The following is a 23,352-nucleotide window of genomic DNA, read 5'->3' as shown; positions in this document are numbered from 1 at the left end:
TGCCAGGCTGGAAGGGCGGCTCTTGGCGGTGGTGGTGTACAACCTCCCACATGGAGCTAGGCGGGAAGGTGCTAATCGGGCTGCATGGAACCCTCTGTAACCAACCCTCCTCACAGGGACGGCGGGTGACGGCGGGGGGGGGGGGGGGTGACTTCCTCTGCGTCTCTCCCCTTTCCTGACTGCTAGCCCTGGCAGAGCCCAGATCTTTGGCAGTCAGAGGGCGTGGCCGGCATTTCTGTGTTCCTACAACACAGCCGGCCGGGCCCTCGGTGAACACGAGCCCCTGTACGGTGGGGCTTCTGTCGGCCGGGCTTCCGCTGCACAAGCTCTGTGGTAACTCTGTACAGTGACAGAGAGTAACTACACCCATCGAGGTGATCAATTCATAGTGTGTAAAAACAGCGACTCATTATGGTATGCCCTGAAACTAAGATGGTATGTGAATTATAATCCAACTAAAAATTTTTTAAAGAATTAATCTAATTTTGAGTATTCTGTGTAATTTCTACAAAACCAGAGTAAAAACGCACAGATCTAAATCACGACGGTCAGCCAAAGCAGAGCACGCACACCCTGGAAACAGTAAATTAGAAACACCCACTGCAGGAGTCAAACTTCAGCCTGTAACCAAAAGCACACAAAACATTATTAGATAAGAATCTCCTTAAAATTTAATTGACTAAATGTATTACATTCAATATTCCATGGGTTTCTTCTGGACAAAGGATCGGCATAAATACAAACAAGCCTCTGGGCCTTCTTCCCTAACTGACGAAGAGAAAACACAGGAGGCGAGGGGACACGGGTACACCTTCGTATTTACATTTTGCCTTTACTTTACAGTTCAGTGCCAGAAATATTTACAGAAAATACAATAAGAAAAAGATCATGTCTTGGCAACATACAGAAATTCATACAAATCGTATATATGATTTCAAGCAAATAATGATACTGCTTATTTTTTAGCCACAACTGCCAAGCCCTTCAGAGGAGAAAGATGTTCTTGGTCACTGCAAGAGGCAAGGACTTGGGAAACTTGGTTTGCTTCAACAAATAATTATTGGGCGCCTACTATATGCAAGGCACTGTGGAATCCCAAATCACACCTTTTCCCTCACCATTAAAAAAAGAAAAGCATCTGAAGAATGTGAGCTGATACTCTGAGAAACAGACTATATAGTACATGGCTTCTTCAGCTACCGAGAACCCACAGTTAGATTCCACATTTAGCGGGTGGATTACCTCCAATCTCTCCGTCTCAGGAAAAGAGGCTGTCATGAAAATCCTTAAAACAGATCATCGAAATTCAACCTACTGTTTCATGTAAACACAGAAACCAATGCTTTTTAGGACGATATAACCTGAACGGGTTTAAAAATGCTGAATGGAGAACCACTGCTAGGAGTGTCCCGTCTACCACCTAGCTTTGAGCAAGGCTGATTCCCACTTTGGGTAAAGCTCCACCTTCCAACAGAAATACTCTCGAAGACTCCGTCCCTCTCAAAATCACTGTGCAGAGTCTGATAAATGCTTCCCCAGAGCATGTAGAAAGTAACCATTTATAAAGGCTTCATACACGCAACCCATGGACAACTGACATTACTGGCCAAAGACGTGGGGTTGGGTGTTTTTGTATTTTAAGTGAGTCCAGAGGAGAATGGGCTGCCCTGAAATCGAGGGCCTGGAAATGGAGGGCAACAAGGAGCATGGGTGTACGTGGTAGGGCAACCCACCACGCAGCTATTCCTTTCACAAGGCCAAGGCTAGGTGGGAGGAGGTCTTAGGGGGAAGCACAGGACAAAAGCAGGAGTTGCTGAACAAGAAAAGGCAAAGCCTCCTGTCATCAGTGCTCTCAACCAGAAAAGAGGGGGAAAGCCCCCACCTCCCTAATGGGAAAAAGTACTATGAGGGGCTACGTGTCTCTGTCCCTTGGGTAATTAATGCTGTCATTGTCACCAAATGGCACGCTCACCCCTTCCCCCCCCCCCCCGCCCAACACCTGTCAATGCAGCAACTACACTGTTTAAGCCACAGACCAAAGTGGTCCTGGCTTCCCTTCGAAGGTTATGAATACATGCGGGCAACTTTATCAAGTGGACTACTCAAGGTTATTACTAGGGACTGGATCTGCTCCTCTGGCATCATTCAACTCAAAGTGATTTTTAACAAAGGCAGTTGGGTGAACTTAGTCGCCATGAACTCAAACCCATACTAGTGGAAGGTTCCAAGGGTTCTGACCACACTCCCTTTTTTTAGGTAAATGTTATCTTGAGCAGAAGGAAAGAGCACCTCACGAGGTATATGTACCCTATGTTTTGTTTGTGCTGTACACAATGGGGTTTCATGCCTTCGGGGGCTGCACAGCTCTGAAACTATCCCTCCTTCCCTGGGAGAGATCGATCACAAAGTCTTCCAGACTACAAACCGCATTCCACACATTCACTTACCAAAGCCATGAGAATTACAGAGTTGCCAGAAACTAGAGCAAACTGAAGGATCAGGCAGCCTACCCCAGCACACACGTCACCGTGTGTTTTGCTGACAGTGAAACTATGCTAAAGGCAGGAGTTTTATCTGAAGAATCACACCAAGGAAGCACACCTACAATCAGTTATTTTTAACCTCTGGAATGTTACAAGTTGCATATCCATCTAAGCCTTCTTTGTTCATGTCCACTAGGAAAAGGGCCCATTTTTCCCTTGAAATGCCAATCTGGAATTTCCATGGAAGTTGTTAAACCTCACCTTATATCTGCTGAGTTAATAAAACATTTTTAGGGTAGAGTTTATTCATCTTAATCATACAACCCCCCCCCCCCCCACCATGCTACCATCTGGAAACATTGACTTATTGCCCAGATTAAAAAGAAAATCAGTTCTTCAATAATATAATACCCTGAATGGAAACTGGAGTCATAGAAGGAGGAGGTAACCTTTACCTGAGCTTAAAACAAACATGAAGAAAAAGGTGCAGCAAACTTAAAACCAAGAGCTGCTAGGACATCCACATTTCTTGCTCACAGATGACAAAATACATACTTTTGGAACAGAACTATCACCGGGAATTAGGCCCTCCGCTATCCCCCACCATTTAATTAACTCCCCAAACGTCATGCCAAACACACCGCTGCAGCCCTGACCTGTAGAGTCTACTGACACCAGAGTTCAAGTGGGAAGCCGCCCCTAACACAGCTGTGATCACTCCTCTTTGGACTTTACGTGTCACTTACTTTCTTAACATAAGATAATCTTAATAAAGAAGAAAGCGCAGAGGAACAGGAGAAATGAGCAGTGCACACTCTAGCCCTGTAACAGGAATCCTTGGCAGGATGTTCTGGGTCTGGCCACCTCAAAACATTTATCCCTGGCAGAAAAGTAGCAGCGAGGTAACAGAAGTATTTCCAAAACCCGGGCAGGGATTTGTTGTGCCTTCAGTTGGCAGAAGTCTGGAAAATATGACAACAACAGCCATTTCTAACAGCGGCCACCTGAGGGGGTGGTCACTAATGTTTGTCAATTATGATGAGATCCAGCAGCTCTCTGGGAGAGATCTGAATTAGTAGCGTTGAGAGGCTATTTCCTGAACCCCAAATTAGAATCCTTCATAAACTACTGCAGTTTCCTGCTTGGTCCTGAAATAAGAGACAATGGATGAAACCAAGTAATTTTTCACCCTTGCTACGAATTTACATTTCTCAAAACTGAACCAAGAAATTACCAAAGGATCACGAATGCTTAGCCTGTCATTTTGTCCCCAAGCCGCACAACAGTGGAGAGAGTGGAGGCATCACTGCTGTCTTACAACTCTTAACCCCACAAATGCCACCTGTGTCCCTGTTAAGGGAGGGCCATGCTTCCATTTTAGATCTGCTCCTAGGCTGCCCAGAAACTGCGGCCTTCAGACAGACCTGTGCAGTAATGAGGATGATAACTTTGTGAAATGTGGAGAGGAAACATGAAATATTTTAATGTCAGGCTTCTTATCTAAACAAACACATTTACGCTCGTTTCTGTCAGTTGGGACATCTGGACGACAAATGGACTTACGAGTGAGCAGAAAGCTGAGATTTCTTTCCTTCTCCTCCATGCTATCATCAACATGAGTCTTTAAATGTCCTGGGAGATTCTGAGACAGATTTTAATTCTGAACACAACCTCCTAAAAAGCGAAGTATAAAACTATCTTCAACTTCTAATTGGCAAATTTGATACTACCAATGCACGTGTTTAACTGAGATGCATAAAGCCCTTCTCCGCAAAAGGCTTTTGTTTAACTAAAATTGTCACTTTTAAAAGAAAGTTTATGGCTAAAATGTGTATCATCATTACCAGGAGGAACATGATTGTGTCTGGGTGCCCATTTCACTAGAAAGCCGGAAGTCTTCTATCAAATGGGTTTATAATGTGTTTCTTCTATTCTGGTGATTAAACAGTAAGCTCTTGGGGAGTGATTTTTCTTTTTACAGTGATCACCTATCCAATTGTTTTGCTCTGGTATCATAGCCCCAAACTGGAGTTCAACAGTCCTAGACAGAGAGTGTCTAAGAAGTGCAGTTCTTGAGTCCAACCTCCTGGAAAAGTGAAGTATAAAACTCTGGCTCCAACTGCTTGTTCCGGTACTTGTTGACAATGTCAGTGATTTTCTGTTTCCGGCGGACATGTGGTGGGCTGTAGGAGTCACTCTCCAGTCTCTTTCTTCTACAAATATTAATTACAGTCTGCCTCACCAGAAAACCTTGAAAACAGAGGGTATTAAAATCAGCATCAATAACCAGCCATCTGGTGAACTATCAGTATTCAAGTGAACTACCTTCTGCAAAGTCAAACTTACTTCATTCCATTTGGGAAACTCCCCATCCCTGGAGAGACAAAAGTCGACTGAGACAAAGCTGCTAGAACAACTACATAATGACAAGGGGGGGAAGAAAAGCAAAAATCTGGTCTGACACCCCATTTCCTGCCCTGGATTATAAAACAGCTATCTGCATTTTCCAGGACTGACAGTTTACGAACTGTAGCTCTACTTGTACTTAGGGAGATTAAGCACAGTTAAAACATGACAGAACACAAGAACCACAGCATTTTCTACATAAGGGATCTATTAAGTAATATCACCATTTCCTTATTTCCACTTCTTCTTGGCTCATACAAAATGTTTCAGTAAATAAATGAGAGAAACCTTAACTCTTCAGCCATATATGAAGACCTTACCAAGGGCTCGTCTGCTGACGATCATCCCATCCACAAGAGGGATGACCATGTTAAATTTTCCAGTGGCTCCTTGAATTTTTATCCGGAATAATCCAGTGTTTAAAGGGTGGATAAAGATGACAGGAACTTCTTTTTCAAGAGTCGCAGATCTTAAGAAAGGAAAAGAACACTCCTTTTACCCCAGACACATAAAAGTTGAAGTCCCCCACGTGCAATATAAGAATTTTAAGAAGACTTGATGCCAGGTTTTTGTCTGTTCATATATTTTGAGAGAGAGAGCGAGAGAGAGGGCGTGCATGCACATGTTCAGGGGAGGGGCAGAGAGAGAGGGAGAGAGAATCCCAGGCAGGCTCTGCGCACGTAGTGCAGAGCCCGATGCGGGGCTTGATTTCATGAACCATGAGATGGTGACCTGAGTCGAAATCAAGAGAAGCTTAACAAACTGAGCCACCCAGGCGCCCTAATGCCAGGCTTGATGCAGTCTGAACAGCCAACAGGTCAGTCCGCTCGGATCCTCCTTCTGGGAGCCCATATTGCTGCCCCCCCTCCCACTAACATGTAGCCCTAAACGCCCATTACTGGGCTTGGGCTTTTCATACTGACAAAAAAGGGGGGAGGGGCTAAAAAAATGTGTTTTAAAACCACTAAGGACACAGGGTGGAAGAAAAGGCAGAGAATGTCTGGTGGGAAGCTGTGAATCTAGCAACCGGCTGTGGGACTTTCGCTTAGTTCCTCCTTCTTGTAGGGAACAAAAGCAGGGGTAGCCAGAGTGCAGAGAACTCCTCCAGTCAATGCTGGCATCTCAGAGCAGAAGAGGGAATGTAGGTTAGGGCCACTATGGGGATCTCCAATCTTTTTTTCAGGGGTTGGGGGGGAGGAGGTTGGGAGGACCATTAGTCCGGGCCAGCTACAAGTGTCCTCCTTAGCAGAGGTGATAAATGGCTGTATCTTGGCAGGGCCAAAGCCCTCAAAGCCTCTGAGTAGGTGACAGGTGCTAATGTCACAATTTCACCTTTAGAAGACAGAGATACACATCATGCCATTGCATCTAGAGGTTTCCATGTTATTACTCTGTGATACTTGCTACATGCTGGCCTGTTTTCTGTTTTCAATACAATGAGCTTTCTTTCTATATAGATAAAGTGATTCTAGCCAAAGCAACATTAAGTCAATTTTCAATATGTCATATAAAAGTCAATCCTATAGTTACTTCTGTCAGCAAGACAAGTTGTTGATTTTGCCAGTCTACCAACAAAATACAATTTTTACAGTCTAGTCATAGAACTTTTGACCTAAAAAGATTAAAACAGGGGCGGGCGCCTGGGTGGCTCAGTCGGTTGAGCATCCGACTTCAGCTCAGGTCAGGATCTCTTGGTTTGTGAGTTCGAGTCCTCCATCGGGCTTGCTGCTGTCAGCAGCACAGAGAATGCTTCAGAACTTCTCTCTCCCTCTCTCTGCCCCCTTCCTGCTCACGCTTTCTCAAAAGTAAACATTAAAAAAAGAAGATTGAAACAGTAACAGCACTACCAATACAAGACACTTAAAAGTTCTCTTCCAAACTAGTTCTGGAACAGTCCACCTCATGAACTACTCTAGTCTCTTTAGTAAGTCAGCATCATGGAGACAAAAAGGGCTGTCCTGGAGTAAAAGAGACTGAAGGCATATTACCATCAGACACAAGGTTCTAGAGTGGATTCTTGTTTGAAAAGACCAGTATAAAGGATATTTTAGAGGAAATGTGGACATTTCAATAGGAGCTGGTTATTAGATAAAATTAAGGAACTATTACTAACTTTAGGATTGTGATAACGTTATCTTCATTTGAAAAGTGTTCTCTACTTTTTAGAAATGCAGACTGATATATTTAGAATGTCAGAATATCTATAATTTGCCTTAAAATACTTTAGTATAAAAAAAAAAAGTTTTAAGAATGATACGTCCTCTTCTGGAAATTTAAAAACAGGATGTTAAAATAAATCATTTTTACTCACTTCAATGATATAACAATAATCAAATGCTGTCAGAATAAATTCATCTTACATGCAATATGAACGGATCATGTAGCTTGGAATCAAGGGTAGGTCCCTGCCATACCGGATACGGTTAGCATTTGGGGTCAGACGTCTGGGTTCAGATCACTTTCTCCTTCATTAACTGGATGCGTGATACTGAGGAATCACCTCTATGAACCTATTTTATTCCATTTGTAAAACAGAGATGATAACTGCACCTTGTGGAGTTGTTTTAATGTATTTGTTTAAACCCAACACAAGCAAGCAAAAAGCCTATACAAATACACTGTTACTAATCTTGGAATCCTATTATTTTCTTTTCATCCTTTTTGTGCATGGGCGGCTAAAAACAGAAATCTTACCACTATAATAAAGTTATTACACTTTACTTAGAAATATTTTTCCATTAAAGAGCTCGTTGAATTAGGATATGTTAACTATCCAGAATGTCTCAACCAATGTAACCAATTTTACTTCTACCTAATATTGCTAGTCTGTTATTATGGTTAATACTTAGCTGCTTCCAACTGTTCATTTTTCTCTTTGCTGCAGATAAATGTCAACTAGCAATGAATTATGCCACTTCAAAATGCATGCTAATTTATCACCTTGTGCATTTATCCACCAACTTCTTTCTTTGATTCTTTCCCCCTAATTACGTCTATTTCTTATTGTCTTCATCCTTTTTGCTTCATTATGTCTTCTTTATGAAACCACAATCAATACACTGTAACAAATAGGTTTCTCTGTGCTTAAAGACTTGCTGGTGAACCTCAGCCAAATCAAGACTGTACCTCAGAGAAGTGCTACTATTTGCAGTGGTCTCCACACCAGTACTGATCTCCGTCAGTAGGTCTGAAAGGGGAAAGTTTTCTGGAAAAAAGTAACAGCAGGACAATTAATATCTCCCTCATATTTCCAAAATAAATAGCATGAAATCTAACTTCTTAGTCTCTTTATACAAGTGTGCAAAAAATATATGGATTGTGCTATCCTAAAATACATAATCCTAACTATTCCTTCCCCTACCCCCCTCCCCAAAAAAAAGAAAAAGAAAAAAGAAAATCTCCCCCAACACACCCAAGACATATTTTAGCTAAGTTCTTCTAAAGCAGTTTTTATAGAACATGATCTGTGGTCTTTGGGGGCTTGGTTAAAGAGCAACTACCTCACTTTCCCACAAACCCTGAGCTAGATGACATTCTAGGCTAAGTATACATTTCTAATGCTCTTACGATGCTTACATAAAAACCATGAGACACATCCACAGCAGAGTTCCTGAGGACAAATTAATATTTACACCAGAACTAGACAGCAGGGTTTGTGCAGAGGGTGAGGGAAGTTCCCCCCTTTCTCTTTCCACAGGTCCTGGGATGACTGGGGGCTACAGGCAATGGGACCAACTGGCAATAGGCTACTAACTGTGACATCAAGAATAGCTAAAAGTTTATATCCCCTAGTCTCACCAAATCGTCACAACCAGAAGTAAATGGATATCTCCACTGAACAGGTGAGTAATCTAAGGCTTAAAGAAACTGAGTGAGGGGCGGAGTCGGGATGCCAACCCAGGCTTGCTGAACTCCGGCCCCAGCTTCGGCCACCAGACCACACCTGTGCTGCCTCTTCCTACAGACATTCAGCAAGTCACCGTCATCCTACAATAATTTTACGTATGGACAAAGTCCTTACACAGTACCTATATCATCATAGCGCTCCACCCAGACTACAGAAACTCTGGTCTCAGGTCCAAGAGGAGGCACAGGACGACCCTGAGGCAACTTCTTCATTCTGGAACTGGGACTAAGCTATATGAGGTAGAGAGAAGCAGAAACGGAAAAGGGGAAGGGGGGAAAAAAAGTGACTTAATGAAACCACCCAATCACATAAATTCATCAAGCTACCCAGTGATGTAAAAATCAGTCATGGGAAATCACTTCAGGAAAAAAGTGAAACATATTTGCAAAACGTTCTTCTTTGGCTCCTCTGTTTATCAAGTCTCAACCTAGAACAAAGAAATGAAGGTCTTAAATTCTTAAAGGAAAAAAGTTAAGGAATACTGAGCAATTATAACTTACATCAACACAAGTAAAATCTGTGGGCAATGTTTTAATGAGGGCTTCAAAGGATTTGAGTCTATCCCTACGGCCAGCAAGCAAGATGCTTTCCCCATCACAGTGACATCACTGGCTTGCCTGGGGATCCTAATCTCTAAAACGTCCACCAGCAAGTTACTTCTAGTTCTCGTTTCTAGGCCAGAACTTTCCTACTGCAATCTAGGCCAAAAAGAAGGCCTTTTTCCTGTCAGCAGAAAAAGAAAGAAAAAAAGAGTTGCTTATGTCATTGCTATCATGCACAGCTTGCTTCTGGCTTCCCTGCCCACCCAATCGACTTTAAGTTTCCCTGAAAGGCTGGCAGGCCTACGTGGTTCCCCTTCAGCAAACTGGCGGCACTCTTGAGCCCCACCCTTGAGGGCATGCAGCAGGGGTGAGTTTATGCTAAAGCCCCAGACAAAGCTATGTGTACAGAAGGCAGAATCTCACATCTAAGTTGAATTTTAAAAATAAAACTGCTTTATTAGCACAGAAATATACCTGTCTTTAGCAGATGACCAGAAATCATGGCACTTCCCCTAGATTTTTGTTTCCATTTTTATTTCTGTCCTGGCATTCACAGAAAATGATTGTGGCTGAGAGATCATCCCCAAATTGGTGGCAGACACCTGCCCCACTCAGAGACTATTTTCTTAGCATGGCTCCTCACCAACTTTGCATCTCTGACTTCTAGCCCTAGATTTAAAGGGCTCCTGTGATCAGGTCAGGCCTACCTGGATCATCTCCCTTTTGATCAGCTCAAAGCAACCTTAACAACTATATCTACAAAGTCGCTTTTTGCTATATAATCTAACATAATCATAAGATATCTTCTCATATTCACAGGTTCTACCCACACACAGAGGACATCATACAGAGGCAAGAGTCTCTGAGGGTCATCTGCCTAACACAGTGACCTCTTCTCCTATAACCTTAATAAACGCACTCAGGGGGCGCCTGGGTGGCTCAGTCGGTTAAGCGTCCGACTTCGGCTCAGGTCATGATCTCACAGTTCGTGAGTTCGAGCCCCGTGGCGGGCTCTGTGCCGACAGCTCAGAGCCTGGAGCCTGCTTCACATTCTGTGTCTTCCTCTCTCTCTGCCCCTTCCTTGCTCATGCTGTGTCTCTCTCTGTCTCAAAAATAAACATTAAAAAAATAATAATAAAAAAAAATAAACGTACTCAGTAGATCTAGATTTTTTAAAAAAGATTCCTCAGGGTTTCTATATATACGATCATGTCATCTGCAAATATCTACAGTATTATTTCTCCTTTCCAGTCCTTTGTATTTTATTTCTTTTTCTTGCCATATTTCCCTGTATAGGACTCCATGTTAAACAGAAGTGGTGAGAGCAGACATCCTTGCTGTGTCCTCCATTTGGGGGGAAAGCAGTCACAGAATAGTGTACAGTATAATGTTAGCGATAGGCTTCCAGTAGAGCTCTGTCTCAGGTTAAGAGAATTCTCTTCTGTTTATAGTTTGCTGAAAGTTTTTCTCATGGACGAATGTTGAGTTTTATGGCAACTGCTTTTTCTGCATCTATTGAGATAGCATGATTTTTCTTTTTTTAGTTAGCAGTGTGAAAATTAATTAAGGGAAACTCCACTCAAGTGAAGTAGGGAGGCTAGAAAAGGGAGCTGTACCACCCAAAAGCAATTATAGTTAGAACTGTCAATTACGGATCCCCAACAGAATCATCAACAGGAAAGAATCATCAATTACAGGTTCCACCAGGAAAAGATATACATGGAATCTTCTGCCAAGAAATTGACTACCCCTGCAACTCAGCCAATGAAAAACCTTGGTCCCTCTCATCCCTAACTCTTGCTTTCCTCCAATGCACTTTCACTCAAAATGACCCCTCCCAACATCCTCCTTCTCCATAAAATGATGTTCCTCTCCTCTGTTTGCTGGGCTTGCCTATAGTTTTACCATAAGTTGCATGTCCCAAACTGAAATTCTCTGCTATTCTCGAGTAAATACATTTTTGCTGGTAAAATAAGTTCTTTTTTTTTTTTTTTTTTAAATTTTGGAGAGAGAAAGCACAAGCCGGGAGAGGGACAGAGGCAAAGAGAGGTCTTAAGCAGGCTCCATGTTCAGCACGGAGCCCAACATGAGGCTTGATCCCCATGATCTGGGATCATGACCTGAGCTGAAATTAAGAGTTGGATCCCCAACCGGCTGAGCCACCCAGGTGCCCCCTGGTAAAATAAGTTCTATTTTTAAGGTAGTAGTAGTCTGCAAAGTATAAATAATAAAAACATGGTGCTTTATAGATTTTGGATTTTAAGGGATACCTATGCTAGCATTCAGAAAATGAGTACAAGGGCTGCCAATCACTGAATATTAGATCTGGCTGAAATCCTACATTATCACCTGACACAGACATGTTCATCTACAAACTATTCTATGAAACCTTTTAAATATAGCAACTCCTGATTTTCAAAATTGATCTACTTCAGAGTCTTACACAACTTAACTATTTTTCCTAAATCAATTTTAAAGGTGAATACTTCTCTTGTATTCTCTTTCAAGCATGCATCTATATCTATATCTATATCTATATCTATATCTATATCTATATCTATATATCTATGTATAGATATGTATATATATATAGTTGACCCTTGAACCATGCAGGGGTTGGGCTGCTGATCCCCCCATGCAGTCAAAAAGTGTAACTTTTGAGTCTCCAAAAATTTAACTACTAATAGCCTACGTTGACCAGAAATCTTACCAATAACATAAATAGTTGATTAACACATATTTTATACATTAGATGAATTATACACTATAAAGCTAAAGAAAATAAAATGTTATTAAGAAAATCATAAGGAAGGGGCACCTACGTGGCTCAGTCAATTGAACATCCAACTCTCAATTTCACCTCAGGTCATGATCCCGAGATCATGGGATCAAGCCCTGTACTGGACTCTGCACTGAGCATGAAGCCTGCTTAAGAGTCTGTCTCTCTCTGTCTCTCTCTGTCTCTGTCTCTGTCTCTGTCTCTCTCTCTCTCTCCCACCCCCTCTACCCCTCTCCCCAGCTCATGCTCTAAAATAAAATAAAATAAAATAAAATAAAATAAAATAAAATAAAAATAATGAAGAGAAAATACATTTACAGTATTGCACTATATTTATTGGGGAAAAAAATCTACATATAAGTAGACCCATGCAGTTTGAACCTGTGTTGTTCAAGAGTCAACTGTACTTATGTTAAACACAACTTTCACTATGGAAGGAGCCAAATTAAAATCCTGTAAAATCAAACAATGGTTCAATCAAGTTTACACTTCTTTTGTCTTTCTTACTATTTGTTATAAATCAATCTTCCCACATTTATGAAATGATCCAATACACTTGCTATCCCTTACTTGTCCACTTTCCAAGTGTAAGGATGAAGAGGTAACATGAGGAGAAAACAAAAATAAAGACATAACATCTCCTGATATGGTAAGAAAGAAAGTATAAAAGTAAAATGCTCCCTTCTCGTAGTGGCGGCTGGGTGCCTCACTCAGTGTATCTATTCATACACTGGGTTAGTCTCCAAAATGCTACCATTTGTACATAGCAGACTTGTTTAAGTGGAATGCTGCATGATTAATTTGACGTGGAACGTATAGCCACTATTGTACCTTTCATGGATATTTCAGGGACCCAATAAAAACGTAGGCTGGGAAGGAACGGGTGAGAGAACCAAGCATGTATGGCCAAATCATGGAATACAACAGAAGCTGTCTTAGAATGACCTATTTGTTGCAAGCTGAAAAAAAAGAAAATCGTGAGAATTTGAATTTTAAAAATTAAGATACTAATGAATCAGTACTGCTGAAATTGCTCTCTGGGTTACGGTTAACAGCTTTTCAGGCATGATTCTATAATCATTTCATAACAAATTTTTAGAGCTGTAAACAAAATGACTTACCCGCTGTGAGGAATTAAGATTGTCAGTGTGATTAGGAAAAAGCTCAAGTGTCAGGGATGGCTGTTTCAGGATCCCAGGCATAAGATCCATATTTGAATCACTATCTTGGTCCGAGATGTTACTTTCCAATGAATCAGCTATGAAGTAAAAAATAAAATCAATTATATCTACTTCTTTGGAGAAGTTTTTAAACTATTTACGCTAATAGGCTGACTTAAGTCACTTAAGAGAAGTCACTGCCTCTAGACAAAGGGTTGGTAAACTTCTTCTGTAAAGGGTCATAGTGCTGGCTATGTAGGTCTCAATTGCATATTCTTCTTTGTATTTTATTTAGAACACTTCAAAAATGTAAAAACTGTACTTCGTCTTCTGATTTTGGTCTGTGTGCCATACTTTTCCAGTTCCTGTACTAAGGGATAACCGAGGTAAGACTAGAAAATATTTTTGACTTTTCAGACGTAGAATATAAGCCATCTGTTATTCTCTGAATTATTCTGATTATACATTCAATCATGGAGCGTGGTACCAAGTAGCAGTGGGGCATTCCAAAGCTGCAGAGGACCTAGTCTCTGTGATTAAGAAGTGATCTGGTTGGAGACAAGCATATAGAGAGTTATAAAAAAAAAAAAAGACAAGTCTCCAGAAACAGGAGGAGGCTGAGTTGGAGCAGGGGCACAGGTGCCACACGGGATGTTTCATGACACAAGTGAAGACCCAACTGTGGCAACTGAAGTGCAAAGACAAGGATCGAGCTGTGTCGGTGCAAACAGGCTGGACTAGAGACACCACCAGGGAGGGCCTCAACCCACATAGGACAGATGGAGTCTGGCATCTGAAATCAAGGTGGTAGGTCAAAGCCTGGACATGAAGGCAAACAGCTGCTAGGATACTGACCTAGACCATGGGAGGCCCCTCTTGTCAGGGATATAACTGGCCCTAAAATATAAGATGGGGTGCTAGTGGGGGAAGTCAGGGATCTAAGTACAAAGGTCAGGAGGCTGCCAGAGCAGGGCACAAGCACTCATTAGCCTGGAGATGAGACCATGAAAGTGTGATGTGTAGCAGCCCATCTTACAGATGGTCTCAATGAAGAAGGTGAAGTTTTCCATCTATTGCCTGGTCAGGCACAAAGAAGGGGGCTTAATTTGTAAGAAGCAAAGGTCCTAGGCAAGATAAGACTATGGATTCAGACTGAGAAGTCATAATCACTCCTGATCCTTAAGAAGAACAGGCTTAACTGCCACCTTTTCTAGGCTGTGGAGTTTCTCCCGCTTGGTGTCAGATCAGCCAAATGCTATCACGAGAGCCCTCCAACTGTAGGATTCTCTGGCCGTATAAGGCTGTTACATGGAAACAGGCAAGTAAGTGGGGGCTCATTCATAACGATGCCAGAGAAAGAAATGAATAAACTGGAAAAGAAGCCTTCTATGTATTGATTAAAGAAAGACCAAAAAAAATGGGTTGCAGTTCGTTTAAGATTACTATGAGAGGGTCAGTCTGCCTGTCTTTAACTAGTGTCCTTAAGAAAGTTAAGAGGAGCTAGCATCCTATACCTCTGCCTAATCTAAAAGCTATCATGCATTAGAAGCTGAGCAATGATGACTTCAGATGACTTAGATGACTTCAGAATCTCTCCCAATGCACAAACCAGTGAATACAAAAATAGATTTTAAAACACCAAACAAAAAATGTTCTTACTTAAGGATTCCACAGGAGAAGGAACTACAAAAGCTATTTCCGTAAGGGCATCGGCATAATACAGCACCTTCTTCTGTCCATTGAAAATGCTAGCCCCAATGTCTTCAGAAGAAATCACTTCATCTAAGAATGAGAAACACTACATTACTGCTCTAAACAGTGGGGAAAATCAGTTTTATCCTACTTCATGAAATTTTAAACGGTCAAATAAAGTGGTAATCAATAGAAGGCATGTTTCCAGCAAGAACCAATTAGTGTATAAGAACAAGACTATAAATATTCATTAAATGTCTTTACACTAACTTTAAATAATAAAACCTTAATTTCACAGTTTCTGAAAGTATTCTAAATTAGGCCACTTCTGATTAGCAGACATGAACTCATCTGTATGGAGCAGATTATGAAAACAGTCTCGTGGGAAGAACTAATAATCCAAAGGAAGAAGACCACCACAGACCTCTGAAAGGAGTTAGGGCAGGTGTCTGGGTCTTTTACACTCTTGCTTTCAAGGCATTTCTGTCCCTGGTCTCTCTCTACTGCTCTTCAGCTCTGCTTCTGCTCTCCCTTCCCCAATCGTCAGTGACAGAATGTAAAATGTACAGTCAGTTAAGCCAACAAGAATGAATTAACAAAAGTAACATTCCTGAGAGCTAGTATAGTGCTCAATTAAAATGAACACAATGGGGGTGCCTGGTGGCTCAGTCAGTTAAGCATCCGAATCTTTTTTTTTTTTAATGTTTATTTATTTTTGAGAGAGAGAGAAACAGAGCGTGAGTGGGGGAGGGGCAGAGAGAGAGGGAGACACAGAATCCAAAGCAGGCCCCAGGCTCTGAGCTGTCAGCACAGAGCCCAACTCAGGGTTTGAATTTATGAGCCATGAGATCATGACCTGAGCTGAAGGTTGGATGCTTAACCAACTGAGCCATCCAGGCGCCCCGAAGTATTCAACTCTTGATTTTGACTCAGGTCATGATCTCACAGTTTATGGGATCAAGCCCCATGTCAGGCTCTGCGCTGACAGCATAGAGCTTGTTTGGGATTCTCTCTTTCTCTGCCCCTCCCAAAATAAATAAACATTAAAAAAAAAAAAAAATGAACACAATGTCCTACCGGTAATACATAAAAGACCACCAACAAAAAACTGGGAAGAGGAAATAAATGAACAAGTGGCTCTCAGGAAAGAAATAAAAATATGGAAAAATGCTAAAACTCAATCATCATTAAAAACAGAAAACTTCTCACCTAACAATATACAAACTACTGTTCAGTGACCTCTTATGAGGACTAGAATTAGGGGAAGCAAACTTTTCCTTCATATACCTCTGGTTTCTTTCTTTCTTTTTATAATAAGACTACAAACTTCTAGTGAAGGGGGAGAAATCAAGGATAACAAAACAAGAAAAAACACATGACCGTTATGGGTTTTTACCTTGTTCAGGTCCTTCACCATCATCACAACTGTTAATAGACCAACTGGTGGAAACATGCCCAGTCCAACCGGGGTGTTTGCCCACATCTACCGACCAACCAAGGGAGAGCAAAAATTCTAGGAAATGTGGCTGAACATTTCTGGAAGATTCCACATTCTTTAAAATCTGAAATACATACCAATCATCAGCTATAATGAAGGAAACAAAAGAGCACATCAAAATAAACCTCCATAAAAATCGGTTAGCTTTGAAGTGTCTGACAAATCAAATCTAAGCTCAGAATAAACTTGGGAATTCATCACTATAGTTAAAAATGATGCTTCTAGTTAAGACAGATTTGCATTCAAATCCTGGCTGGGCCTTGGGAGAGTCCCTTAACCTCACTGTTTCAGTTTCTTCATCTATAAAGTAGGGATGCTAATGATGGCTGTGAAGATTGAGATAATGCGAGTAAAGCCCTTAGCTCCCTCTCCAGCTAAACAATTACTGAGCCAGACACGTTTACTCAAAGTAAATAAAAAGTGCTATGTCCCTGTCTTCACAGAGTTTACTGTCTGGTTCATGAGCTACATTACATAGGTATGTGATCATTTTATTACAAATCATGACAAACAATATAAAAAGTACAAATCTATTAAATAGCCCATGAAGATTAGGTATAATTAACAAACAAGCATGAAAACATCCTCCTCTTAGTCCTAAGAAGAGAATGAAGCCATTCCAGAAAAAAATAAGTGACCAGAAGGTTCTCCCCTCTTCACTAAATACTAGTTTAATACCTTCTTACTGGCCTCAAGAAGAAAAGTACTTTGTTCTACAACAGTGGTGCTCACAGGCGTGTTTTCACTCACCAGGGGGCAGCTGCAATGTCTGAAGACATTTTTGTTACCACAACTTGTGGGGTGCTACTGGTATTTATTGAGTAGAAGCCAAAGATGCTGCTAAATGTCTGATTTATAGGACAGCTCCCCTAACAAAGAATTATGTGGCCCAAAATAGCAATAGCGCTGCTGTTGAAAACCCTATGCTAAAGGAAGGAAAACAAGAAATCCTCTAGAAATTATAAATGAAAAGCCAGGCGGGGGCATGTATCAAAATCACTCAGGGAATATTTTTTTTTTTAACATTTCATTAAACCTTTGGTTTAATAATATTTATAGAGGAGTCTGGGGGCTCAGTTGGTTAAGTGCCGGACTCTTGATTTCGGCTCAGGTCATGACCTCACAGTTTGGTTTGGGAGTTCGAGCCTCATATTGGGCTCTGCACGGACAGAACCTGCTTAGGATTCTCTCTCTTCCTCCATCTCTGCCCCTCCCCACCCATGCTGTGTCTCTATCAAAACAAATAAATAAATGAACATTTAAGAAAATAATATTTATAGAGCATTTAACTTTAATTTTGTATTAAACATTATTCCTGTGTGAGCATAAATGACTAAAATTATTAATTCATTTATTTGATCTATCGTTCTTAATCTAAGATCATTCAACTCATAATTTAATACCTGTAATTGAATATTAAAAGTATGAACATATGAACTATGTATATAAAACACAAATCATACAACAGAAAAGCAAAAAGCTTAAGAATCACATGACACTGAACACATCAACAGGTATCACTATTTATAGCACTCAAAATCAGCATATAGAGTTTTGAACCATCCTTTAATTCAGAGACAGGTGAGCTGACACGGATTCTATAGGAGCAGGGATACATAAATCTGTCACCTGCGGAATTTCTTAAACATAAGTTTCTTCTTAGAGCACTGTGGACCTCCTACATCAGCATCAGCAGAGGTGGGATCCTGGAATCACTATTTTTAAAAGCTCCCGAATGTGGTATATCAACGCTAATTTATGTCAAGACCATTCAGAGGCCCGATCAAGTCAAAATAAGCATTGTTACATCTATTACTTGTCAATCCACTGGGCAAAAAATCGCCAGCCAGGTCATCTTCTCTTAAATACCCTCGACAGAAGTACACCTATTTAGTCCACCCATAGCCCTTCATATTCACAGAAGTGCCAGGAAATTGATTTGACAACCACTTCCTATTTTCTTCCAATTAAAATTTTTATTCAGAGGGGCGCCTGGGTGGCTCAGTCGGTTGAGCGTCCGACTTCGGCTCAGGTCATGATCTCACAGCTCGTGAGTTTGAGCCCCATGTGGGGCTCTGTGCTGACAGCTCGGAGCCTGGAGCCTGCTTCAGATTCTATGTCTCCCTCTCTCTCTACCCCTAACCCACTTGCATTCTGTCTCTGTCTCTCTCAAAAATAAACAAACATTAAAAAAAATTTTTTTTTAAATTTTTATTCAGAAGTGAAACTTTAAGTAAACAATTTCTGAAAAGTTAGTCAAGATGCAATACATGAGTCAAATCAACCTGCAGGCCACTGGCTGGCAGCTAGAAATTAATCTAAATCTACCCTGTGGGCAGGGAAGGCAGGGTTCAGACATTCTCTAGGAGGCCGCAGAGAATGTGCACTGTTCCAATCATTCTCAGCTCCTAGAAAGCTAAGGAAACTGAATTAGTTTAAGAGTTACCTCAACAGCAATGGTTTGTGTCTTCTTTTAAAGGAAAGAGAAAAATGGCCCTATTATTCTCCTATGAACCATGCAGCAGACTTCTTCCAAACAAGTTCCTAACCCCTTCAATCCCATTCTGAGGTTCTTTCAAAAGTCTCACCTCTGCCTACCATAAGCCCACATTCTCCCAAGTTCCAAGTATACTGGACTCTGCAATTTTCTGAAGATGGAATTCTCTTTTACCTCCGGGGCCGTTACACATGCTACTACTTTGTTAGTAACAGCCTGCCTTTTTATCTACAGTCAACATAACCTCAAGTATCAGCTAAAATGTCTTTTCCTCCAGGACACGTTCTTAAAATGAGGTTAGGTTTTCCTGTTTATGGCTCCTACACCATGCTTCTAATTAGCACACTTCACTACGGTTATTTACTTAATCATCTGTCTTCCCCCTTAGACAGTAGTTCTGGGACGTCAGAAACCTTGTAGATCTTGCTTACTACTATAACCCTGGCACCTGACAGTGGACACTTAATAAATATTTATTGAATCAATACCTTAAATGAGAAGAACTTTCTCACAAATCAATCTCATTTTCTAGTAGCTCACTAATAATTTGAAATAGTGCTTCTAAATATAAATCAACATTTTGTGACTTTGGTAAATTTCTTCAGGTGTGTCCAATTTGATCAGCTAACAGTCTTATAAGGATTACAGTAAAATTCCAAAATCATGTAGTCCTAATGTCCTACACATCTAATGCTGTATTTGATAAATCTTCCTTTAGCTTCTTCCTAGTCAAAAGCTGGCAACTGCCAGCCTGTTCCATGTTTCAACTATTCATTTCCAATAGACACTTCAAATCCCTTGTCACTTACTCTCAGTTTTCCATTTTCCCACCTTATATTTTTCTTCATCCTTTTCCTAGTCTCTTTGATACATGCATCCAACGTAAGTCTTTTATTTAACTTAGGTTTTACTTACATCTTCCGCTTTAATCTCTTACTTTATCTCGGGTGTTCTTTTCCCCACTGTACATTACCATGCCCCAACTGAAATTACGTGCTTGTGAAATTACCTCGCAGGTGAGCTCCTCAAGAGGAAAGACTGTTACTCACTTCAATACCCTGGCATGGTGCATCACATAGAAGATGTTCAGCAAGTATTTGTTGCTGCTGTTCTACTCTTAAGCAACTGGGCCTAGCTTTAATTTGTTTGTGGCTAATCTTCTGTATTTCAGTTTCTTTTGTCCTATCAATCTGAATTCCTTAAGGGGGAGAAAGACATACTATGGCTCCTCTCCAATTACAATTTTTTAAGAGTCAAAGGACTCAGTACTCTGGGCAACACGATTTTCATTAATTCCATTTCTGAAATGGTTCACAACAAGTCTTTAAGCATCAATAGTAACCAATCTCCTACTATGGATAAGCACAAGGCAAGTAGTTATTTACAGCATAAAAAAATTACCCACAAATTCAGAAATCTTACCTCCTGGTTTGTTTTCTGACCTGGTTTCATATAGAAAATAAAAACTGTGTCAAAGGGACGACACGGCAAGAGATCCAGATACCCAATGTCATCAAAAAATCCAGGTATCGTGGAGTCAAGTGCAATAAGGTGAGGAGGTAGGCGACTATTTGCAGGTTCCTACCACCAAAGGAAGAAAGGAGAAAGGAAAAATTATTATCCCTTTTCACTATTCTAATTATAAAAGCAATACCTGCTCATAGCTGATAAACATTAAGTTAAAAAATTATTTAAAAATTTATAAGTAGCAGGAATAAGTACAACCATAATCCTAAAAAAACTATTTAAAATTCTTTTGTACTTCTTTCCAATTCTTTCGTCTTTTTTTGTTAAAAACAACTGCAATCATACTATGTATATAGTTTTCGATCCTATTTTCTCTGTAATATATCATGCTGTCTAGAAAAAATTTTTAATGCATTTTTTTTTTCTCATTTTATTGCTGGTGGAAATGCAAAATGGTACAGCCACTGTGGAAGACCGTTTGGTGGTTTCTTGCAAAGCCAAACATAGTTTCACCACACAACACAGCAATGACACACGTTGGTATTTATCCAAATGAACTAAAAACTTATGTCTAGCAAACGTCTGTACACAAACATTTGTAGCAGCTTTATTTATAATTGTCAAAAATTAGAAGCAACCAAGATATCTTTCTGTAAGCGAATGGATAAACTACGATACATCCACACAATGGAATATTACTTGGCAATAAAATGAAATGAGCCATCAAGTCATAAGAAGACATGGAGAAACCTTAAATGCATATTGCTAAGTGAAAGAAGCCAACCTGGAAAGGCTACCTACTGTATGGTTCTAACTATATGATGTTCTGGAAAAGGCAAAACTGTGGAGACAGTAAAGAAATCAGTGGTTGACAGGGGTTGGGGGAAGCAGGGAGGGGAGGATGGCGAGAGGCAGGGTATGGTGGATTCTTAGGGCATACTGTAATGGTGGATACACACTGTAACATTTGTCAAAACCTGTGCAATTGTCCAACACAGAGTGAACTCTACTGTAAACTACGGACTTTAGTTAATAATGCACAGATACTGGTGCATCAATTTCAACAAATATACCACACCAATGCCAAATGTTAATAACAGGGCAAAACTGGGGAGGAGAGGCACAGTTGGGGTATGTAGGAGCTCTCTGTCCTTTCTACTCAACTGTTCCGCAAACCTAAAACCGCTCTACTAAATAAAGTCTACTAACTTTTCAAATGAATTTTTTTGTTTTCCCCCCTAATCCCTTTTCTTCTTGGAGATCTTGACCTTGCCCAAGGTTTTGTCATCCACGGTTATTTTTCAGGAACGCATCCCCCAGAATGGCAAAGATTACTCCTTTCTACATTAGCAAGGAGGGTGAGCCTGGTCTTCTTGTCTATACCACAACACTTCTAGCAAGGGGTGGGGCAACGCCCTGTAACCAAGGACACTATTAATATTTCTGCAGTCAAACAGAAGCGTATTCACACCACGTGAAATAATTAAAGACTACAAATAGCCATGTTGTCAATTCAGGCTAGATTTTGCTACTTAAATGGATTTGCACAAACATACAAAAAAACCTTCTGGTTTTCACTGTTACTTTACTCTGAAATCTTCTATAAGGAACCGTGAACCTGTAGCGTGTGGCAAAGCCTTCCAATTTTTCTTTTTTTAAAGCTATCTCATCAGTTTGTTCTTGTAGATGATCTTCTAACGCAGCAACATAACAAACACGCATTTTGCATCTCTTAGTAATTTTTTAAAGTTTTTCCCTGAAGATCTTGTACACCATTTGGGTAACTTTCATCCATATCACAACTGTAAATAGAGTACTTTTGTACTATAGTTTTAACTGGATATTATAGCAATAGTCGTTCATTTTTGTACTTTTCTGTGTGGTGATCTTAAACTCTATTTTAAACGGTTTACTGATTCCTTAGTGATTGTCTAATGGAAGTCATATTACCTGTAAACTGTCTTCTTTCCAATAGTTTTTACTTATTTCATTTAGTATTTCACTGACTTACTCGGTTTTGATATTGTTCTATAGCTACGTAAGATGTTGCTACAGGGGGAAACCTCCCTGTACATTTTTGGGGGCAACTTTCTGTTAACCTGTGACTATGGTAAAATAAAAAATTTTCTGGACTAAAAAATTCTCAGTATTCAATAGTTGTCAAAATAGATATCCTTTGCCTCTGATTTTAACAAAGGGTGCTTCTAATTTCTCACAGGCTGCCATTTACAGATCTACACTACTAGTCCGGGTTTAGTTTTTGTTCGTTTTTGAAAATCCTAATGAATACTGTCCTACTGAATATTGACTTGTTTTATTTATTGACCTAATAGGATCAAATTATTTTCTTAATAGCTTTACTGTACTAATATTTCCCAGTAATAACTAAGTCTCCTTGAGTCTGTAGGATAAACCTTACTTGGTTGTGGAAGGTAATCTGCTTGATACGCTGTTGAATTCAGTTTTACTAGCACTCTCCTTAATACTTCTACACATATATGCATAAGTGAGATTAGTTTACAGCTTTTTTGTATGTGTGTGCTGTCAAGTTTAAGTTATTAGAGTTATAGGCTAAGATTCATAAAACATACCAGGTAAGTTTCTTTTTCCTATGTCCTGACACAGATAAGAAAGCATGAGAATTATTTTCTTGACAGCTTAAGACATCAACTAGAATAGATAATATGAATGGAAAATTAGAATTTCAAGACAGTGCCATCAGGGTTCTTACCTCCTTTTAGTCCACAGAATGTAATAATTTTCTTCTAGTATATTCTTATTTACTGCTTCTACTCTGTTCAATTTTCTCCATTAGGAATATCACTAAGCATTTGCAGGTTGTATCTTTGTTCCTTGCCTTCCATATTTGCCACTGTATTTCTCATTATTTTCCTCTCTCTTCTCTTTTCTTCTGCATTTTA

General features: G+C 40.2%; 1 protein-coding gene across 7 annotated transcripts in view; it reads right to left on the bottom strand.

Moving 5' to 3' along the window:
• Positions 1 to 808: 808 nt before the first annotated feature.
• Positions 809 to 23,352, bottom strand: part of RALGAPB (Ral GTPase activating protein non-catalytic subunit beta) — an 89,295-nt gene continuing 66,751 nt past the window's right edge. For all 7 annotated transcript variants that reach the window (XM_086702176.1, XM_086702179.1, XM_086702177.1 and 4 more), the window contains 8 exons: positions 20,387 to 20,545; positions 16,366 to 16,531; positions 14,937 to 15,059; positions 13,239 to 13,375; positions 8,918 to 9,026; positions 8,016 to 8,094; positions 5,210 to 5,358; positions 809 to 4,733 (listed from right to left, as the gene is read on the bottom strand). In XM_086702176.1, coding sequence (XP_086558302.1) covers positions 4,540 to 4,733; positions 5,210 to 5,358; positions 8,016 to 8,094; positions 8,918 to 9,026; positions 13,239 to 13,375; positions 14,937 to 15,059; positions 16,366 to 16,531; positions 20,387 to 20,545 — 1,116 coding nt within the window. In that variant the 3' untranslated portion in view covers positions 809 to 4,539. The remainder of the gene's footprint in view (positions 4,734 to 5,209; positions 5,359 to 8,015; positions 8,095 to 8,917; positions 9,027 to 13,238; positions 13,376 to 14,936; positions 15,060 to 16,365; positions 16,532 to 20,386; positions 20,546 to 23,352) is intronic.

The sequence above is a fragment of the Puma concolor genome, chromosome A3 (genome assembly GCF_028749965.1).
Source record: "Puma concolor isolate L17-30 chromosome A3, mPumCon1.1.hap2, whole genome shotgun sequence".
NCBI lineage: Eukaryota > Metazoa > Chordata > Mammalia > Carnivora > Felidae > Puma > Puma concolor.
This window is presented reverse-complemented; position numbering and strand designations above follow the sequence as displayed.